Source organism: Camelus bactrianus, chromosome 11 (genome assembly GCF_048773025.1).
Source record: "Camelus bactrianus isolate YW-2024 breed Bactrian camel chromosome 11, ASM4877302v1, whole genome shotgun sequence".
NCBI lineage: Eukaryota > Metazoa > Chordata > Mammalia > Artiodactyla > Camelidae > Camelus > Camelus bactrianus.
Genome location: NC_133549.1, coordinates 66,823,580 through 66,830,333, shown reverse-complemented (window position 1 = coordinate 66,830,333; position 6,754 = coordinate 66,823,580). Strand labels below are relative to the sequence as shown.

The following is a 6,754-nucleotide window of genomic DNA, read 5'->3' as shown; positions in this document are numbered from 1 at the left end:
AATTATGCCGAGTGAAAGAAGCCAGGTACAAAAAGCGTATCATCTGTATGATTTCCATTTATATAGCATTTCTAGAAAATGCGGTCTTTAGTGATGGAAGCAGGTCGACAGTTGTCTGAGGAGGGAAGAAGCAACTTAGAGGCTATGCTACTTTCATGTTCTTCATCGCGGGGATCGTTGCCTACATATGTCAAAAAGCATCCAAGTGTACGCTTTAAATATTTGCAGTTTATTGTGTGGGTCAATACTTCAATAAGGTGTTTTTTTAAAAGGGATTCTCGCGCCCAGGGTCACACAGCGCGATGCAAACGCAGGAGTTCACATTTGGAGCCCGCATCCTTAACTCCCCATACCATCGGCACCGAGGAAAGTGCTGGAAGGGAGCCGCAGCTGGAGTTAATAATTACCGGTGGGCGGCCCCTTCCCAGCCGCGCTCCCGCCCCCGGGCGGCCCGAGCGCGGCCTTGCCGGACGGCTTCCTGGTGCGCCGGACGCCGCGCTCGTTCGCTCCGCCGCAACCTGCTGCTCCTCCGCGCCCGCGCCGCGCCGCGCCCCGGGAATGGTGAGGGGGGTCATGCGCCGCCGCGGTCGGGGCAGCCGGGTTAGGGCGGGGGGCAAGCGGGAAGGGCGGGGGGTAAGAGCCCGGGCCTGCCGAGAGGCCCAGGCCGGGGGTGGGGGGAGCGTCCCTCCCAGCCCCAGGCGGAGCTGCCGCGCGCCCGGCTCCGAGAGTCGGGGGTTCTGCCCCGCCCGCACTCTCTAGCGGTTCCCCCGGGGAAGCTGAGGCCGGGTTACAGGGAGGCGGGAGCCCAGGCCTGCCCCTGACTCCCAGGCCAGTGACCCTTTGGGGCCTGAGTGCTGCGAGGCCGGGCTTAGAGACCTCCCTGAGCGGGGAGGTCTCTCGGGGAGATGGGGCCGTGTTACCCGGGCGAGGGGTGGGGAGGGGCAGCAGTGAGCCCGCAGACACATTCCCCTTTGGTGGCACAGTCTATCCTATGTTGGGGGTCTGTGGTAACACTTGGGACGGGCGGGAATGCCTGTGTGAGTGTGCAAAGGACTGGGAGACTGGATTTCCCTGTATCCCTGCGTGCCTGTTGACTGCCCTTCTTGCACTTCTGGGCACAGGGTCTGGCCAAGCCCTCTGCTGTCCCCCGACCTCGGAAGCAGCCTCTGGCTCCTGGCTTCAAGCCTGTGCCCAGCAATGGAGACATGATTACTCAGGGCCACCTGCCCTCCAGGCTGAGCTTTCCCCGAGGAGAGTCTCAGGCCCCGTGCTCAGCTAGGGAGGTGATGCTGAGCCTGCAGGGCAGCAAGAAAGGAGCTTCTAGACCCGGGAAGCTTTACCAAACAGGAAAAACATTAGGCCCTAAGGCATCAGGAGCAGTCAGGATGGTGGAGACACCTGGGAGGGCATTTTGAAGGCTACGGCTTGGTCGGAAGGGAGGTGGTGAGCGAGCTGTTGATGAGATGCACTGAGGCCCCGGAGGTGCAGGGTGTGGGTAATCAGTAACCCCTCTACACACTCCCAGAGGCCCAGGCCTGACCTGTGATTTACTAAGCAAGCACCGCCCCTGCCCCTTCTCTGATCCCAGATCTCAGAGGGGCTTGTCAGTACAGCCCCAGGCTGTGAAATGTGGGGGATTCCAGAAGACTCTAAAGAGAAAGGGGAGCCTCCTAGGAGCTCACAAATACCTGCACACCCCTTTCAGAGCCAAAAAACTAAATGGTGGATTCTGATGCCTTGGTTGCCATCTGGTCATCCGTTGCCTGGATACATGGACCAGCTACTTAGACAGGGCCAGCTCTGGAATAGAGACAGGGTTGGGTGGTGATGCAGATCTCCACTGTCCTCACTGGCCTTCTGGAGCCCACGAGAGGACGACCAAGCCAGCTGGGTCCAGAGAGAACCCACACTTTTCAGGAGGGAGGAAAAGGTCGAGTTAAAGGAGCGCTGCAGTGCTTTTCCAGTTTTACCCTAAACCTGAAGGCCTAGCATAAGCCTGTGTGCCCCAGGCAGTTTCCTTTTAAAAATGCAGATGACATTCCCTTAATAAGAGTGGAATTTATTAAAGCATCCCCTTGGCTCCTCTTGCTGATCCCTGAAGTAGAAGTTTTTGTGCCCCTTTACCCATCAAGCCGGAGGAGATGAGTGCCCCAGGGCCACCTGGTTTCCAGTCTATGGGCTGCCTCATAAAAGCTAAATTAACCTCCCTCATGTTCTCTCCCCAGACCTTACTGATTTCACTTGTAATTAGCCCTCTACACTTTCCATCCTTGGGTAGTTGTACTTCAGGGGCCTAAATTCTGGAATCCCTTAAGCGATTTCACCTGGGTCATCTTAGGCTAGAACTGACCTTTGCTTCCTTCTGTTCTCTGAGGGTTCCACTCATGGCCTGAATTGTGCCAGTTTGGGCTGCCTCGAGGGCATTTTGCACAATAGGTAAATAGGCTGGGGCACGGGGTTTGCCATTTGTTCTTGGCCAAGTTAATACTACTTTGGAGACTGAGCTCTGTGGCTTGGGCTTCCTAGGCTGACAGAATAGAAAAGAAGGTGGAAATCTGAGCAATGTAGGCCTGGCACCTGGGAAGCAGAGGCTGCATGGGAGCGTGTGGGGTCCCCACTAGGAGGTAGTGCCAGTGGTCATGGATGGTGGTGTGGCTAAGAATCACCTGGAACGTGTTTTAAGTGTGGTCCCTTTGCCTGGCCCCAGGGATGTGGACACGTGGACCTACCTTGAGAACCACACCAGTGCTTTCATTGACTGAGGGTGGGGGTGGCGAAAGAGTGGCTCTAGGCCTCAGTTTTGTCTTCAGTACACAGTGAGTCACAGTAGGGGCTTAATTTTCTTTTACTCCCCCATTAATGTAAGAGCCTAGTTTTGTTTGTTTGTTTGTTTTATGGAGGAGCGCCATCTGTAAGGCTTTGGGGGCAGGGGAGGTGGGGAGTGTTCTCTCTCCCAGCGATTTGCATTAAAGTTCAGGATTTTCTAAGAACCTATCAGTGCATGAGCCAGGGCCCCACCTCCCAGTCTGTTCCTTTAGACCAGCTGCCCTTTGACTGAATCACCAGAGCTGCCAGAGGAGGCTGGCTAAATTTCCCCAAAGGTCCAGGGCCCTCTCTTTTGTCATGTTAAAAAAAAAAAATGTCCTTGAGCCTGTGTTTTCTCTCTCCTAGGCTGGCAAAGCACACAGGCTAAGTGCAGAGGAGCGGGACCAGTTGCTGCCAAACCTGCGGGCGGTGGGGTGGAATGAGCTGGAAGGCCGGGATGCCATCTTTAAGCAGTTCCATTTCAAAGACTTCAATAGGGTATGCACCAGAGTGGGGCAGAGTTTTCTGAGACTGGGGCTAATTGAGTCACACTCCAGAACATGTTCCCTCCCTTAACACCCTGTTAGCCAGGACTCTCAGACACTACACTAATCCAGTTTACTTGGAAAGTGTCATCTTTGGGGACTAGAGAATGGGGAGGTGGGTCTTTGGCTCTCCATACGTGGAATTTTTAGAAACAGTCCTTAGGGGAGACAGTTCAAGTAAGAAATAGGTGGATAACAGAAGACATTTTCATAGATAACCAGAAGATTGGCCAAGACTAGAATACCTCCTTGGTGTTTCCTCTTAGTTGGGGATCCTAGAAACAAGACTTCCTACTGCAGAAGGAACAACTCAAACTCTAGCCTCAGAACCAGTGGCTGGTGCTAGGGGGAATGCCGAAAGCTAGAAGGGTCACCTTGTGGGGAGCTAGCCTGTCCTCTTGCATCTGGGCCATTCAAAGGCACCCAGCAGTCCTCTCTCTCAGGACACTAACCTGGATCTCACTTCACTAATAGGCTTTTGGCTTCATGACACGAGTGGCTCTGCAGGCTGAGAAACTGGACCACCATCCTGAATGGTTTAACGTGTACAACAAGGTGAGTGATGTGTGCCTAGAACTTCAACTCGTTCTGAAGGCCCCTTCCTTGGGCTTCCTTCCCTGTGGGCCCTTCTCACACATAGGTTGACTGTCCGCTCCTGTTCCTTTCATCTCCTTCCTAGGATGGACATAAACACCCCTGGAAAATATTTAACCTCACTACAGATTAAAGAAATGCAAATTGGAACACTACTGAGTTAACATGAGGTTAAACTAGACATTACAAAGGCAAACCCCAAGGAAGGAAAGGCCATGGGAACCAGGCATACTCAGTGTTAATAGCTCTAAAGGGCTAAAATTTTCGTGGAGGTATGGAAGAGTAAAAAAGTAATAAACTTGAACTAAGAATACTCATGCACACCAAGTAGATGAGCTTGTCTGCTGAATGAATTGAAACAGTCATCAAATGCCTGTCATGCACATGAGCGAGACTGGATTCTTTCTAAAAACATTAAGGCCAGAAGAGATGGTCTGTAAATGGACAGCATTTAGGAGTTGGAATTGGTTTTGGGTCTTGTCTTTAGCTTTTAGGTGGTTCTTGATATTTGGATCTTTCTTTTTTATCCTGTGCTGAAGTCACCACTACTTTTGGAGGTGTAATTGAAGACAGTTTTGTGCTGTTGTTAAAGACTCACCAGGAAGGCAGTCCCCAGCAGAGACTGTAATGCCTGGTTCCTCTTAGTGTGGCTGAGCCCAGGAGCTGGTGACTCTTCTGCTCTTAGGTGTGGTTTGTGGAATCAGCTGGTTCCGAATCTCTGATTTTGTTTCAGGTTCACATCACCCTGAGCACCCACGAATGTGCGGGCCTCTCAGAACGGGACATAAACCTGGCCAGCTTCATCGAGCAAGTAGCAGTGTCCATGACATAGACCCTGCGCTTCCTCTGTGAGCTCTTCAGGGGAAAGGGGAAGTGCTGCTGGGGGTCCAGAGAGGGGATGGGGGAGTCCCGAGACGTTGCTGCAGTCAGATCTGCCAAGTCAACCCTGCTGCCTTTGTATAGGGGCCAGTCTTTGCCATGGAAGGAGAGGCCAGGATCATTGCCAACACCAGGAACTTAGACCAGTTTCCCCACACCACCCTCTTCCTCTTTGGAGCTCTGTTACATATGTACTGATTTAAGTAGCATCTGCCCTGCCTTTACGACTTCCCTGCAACAGTAATGATTTTCTTTCCGGGCGGTGTCTTGCTCCCTTTCTAATTCATATCCCAAAAAGCTGTGATAGAAGCCCTGTCCAAGATAAAGTCTCATCTTAGAAACCAGGACCCTAAAGTCATCCTCATCCTATGTAACAGAGACACACGTGTCTTTACGCCTCAAATAAAATCATCGCTTCCCTCAACCTCAAGCTCTCGAATCTTCTTTCCCACAGGTCAATCCAAATGGGAGTCAGCAGGCATTGAAAGTGCTTAGTGCAAGACAGTGTTCAAAGCATTAGGGGGGATGGGGACCAGAGCACCCTGCCTTTAAGTTCATTGTGGTCTCAGGGAATTAAGTAGGAAAATGGTTAACTATTACCAGGGAGCAGGAATTTAAGTTAACACTAGATGCAAAGATAAGAAATGAGCTAAGGGAACACGAAGAGGTTCATGAGGGTGAATCTGGAGGCTTCATTTGAGTTGCGCCGCGAAGACCTGAGTAGGATTCTTATGGCTGAGGGAGCACCATGAACAAAGATAAAAGCGAGCTGGACACCTGTGTTATATGCACAGTGGGACCTAACACTACATCTTCCTAGCCTATAGCATCTGACGGGGAGATTTTTTTTTTTTCCCTCAGTTGAAGTATAGATGATTTACAATATTATGTTAGTGTGAGGTGTACAGAAAAGTAACAGGTGATTTGGGTATAATTTCTTCAATTATTTTCTGTTATTATTACAGGATATTGAATACAGTCCCCTGGGCTATACAGTAAATCCTTGTTTATCTGTTTTATATATGGTGGTGTGTTTCTGTTAATCCCATACTCCTAATATATTCCTCCCCCCACTTCCTCTTCGGTAATCAGAAGTTGTTTTCTATGTGAGTCTGTTTTGTAAATAAGTTCGTTTGTGTGATTTTTTTTAGATTCCACATATAAGTAATATCATTAAATATTTGTCTTTTTCTGTCTGATGACAATTAGTGTAGTAATCTCTAAGTCCATCCATGTTGCTGCAAATGGTGTTATTTCATTCTTTTTTATGGCTAAATAGTAGTCCATTGAATATACATACACGTCTTTTTCCAGTCATCTGTTGATGGACATTTAGGTTGATTCCATGTCTTGGCTGCTGCTATGAACATTGAGGGGCATGAATCTTTTCAAATTAGAGTTCATCTTTTCCAAATATATGCCCAGGGGTGGGATTGCTGGACCATTTGGTAACTCTGTTTTTAGTTTTTTAAGGACCTTCTCTACTATTTTCCATAGTGGCTGCACCAAGTTACATTCCCACCAGCAGTTTAAGAGGGTTCCTTTCTCTCCACACCCTCCCAACAGGGAGATTTCTATTCCTGATGGCTTCCAGTTATGTAGAAATATGGCCAAAGTCTCAAGACTTGCCGCTTTGACTCGGTAAGGGAGACAACAGAAGCTGCAGCTTAGGAGGTGACAGTCATTCTACCATCTGAGCAGTCTGGGAGCTGATTCGCACAGATTGGTCCCTCAGCCCTGTAACTCTCTAGGGCAGAGAGATGTCACTGATGTGCTATAACTGGGAGAAGGGGGCGTCAGAGAAGCCTCACCTCTACCCCTACACATGTGCTGCATGAGTATCATTCCACATATATTGAATTATACAAAAGTGACTGGGAAGCCCTTCTCCCAATGGGTCCTCACTTTTGATCCCTCGTCTGTGGCAACAT

General features: G+C 50.1%; 1 protein-coding gene across 2 annotated transcripts; it reads left to right on the top strand.

Annotated features, from left to right (window-relative positions):
* Positions 1–404: 404 nt before the first annotated feature.
* PCBD1 (pterin-4 alpha-carbinolamine dehydratase 1) lies at positions 405–5,247 on the top strand. 2 transcript variants are annotated; one of them, XM_074374162.1, is made up of 4 exons: positions 405–561; positions 3,172–3,303; positions 3,825–3,905; positions 4,678–5,247. In XM_074374162.1, the coding sequence occupies exons 1-4, from the start codon at positions 559–561 to the stop codon at positions 4,774–4,776; spliced, it is 315 nt and encodes a 104-aa protein (XP_074230263.1). In that variant the 5' UTR covers positions 405–558; the 3' UTR covers positions 4,777–5,247. The 2 variants fall into 2 exon arrangements, with proteins under 2 accessions (XP_074230263.1, XP_074230264.1); XM_074374163.1 differs by lacking the exon at positions 3,172–3,303 and having other exon boundaries at positions 410–561.
* The last annotated feature ends 1,507 nt before the right edge of the window (positions 5,248–6,754 follow it).

Coding starts and splice junctions, on each gene's coding strand:
- PCBD1 (XM_074374162.1), top strand. Junction 3,304..3,824: donor ATTTCAAAGACTTCAATAGG/GTATGCACCAGA, acceptor CTTCACTAATAG/GCTTTTGGCTTCATGACACG. Junction 3,906..4,677: donor GGTTTAACGTGTACAACAAG/GTGAGTGATGTG, acceptor ATTTTGTTTCAG/GTTCACATCACCCTGAGCAC.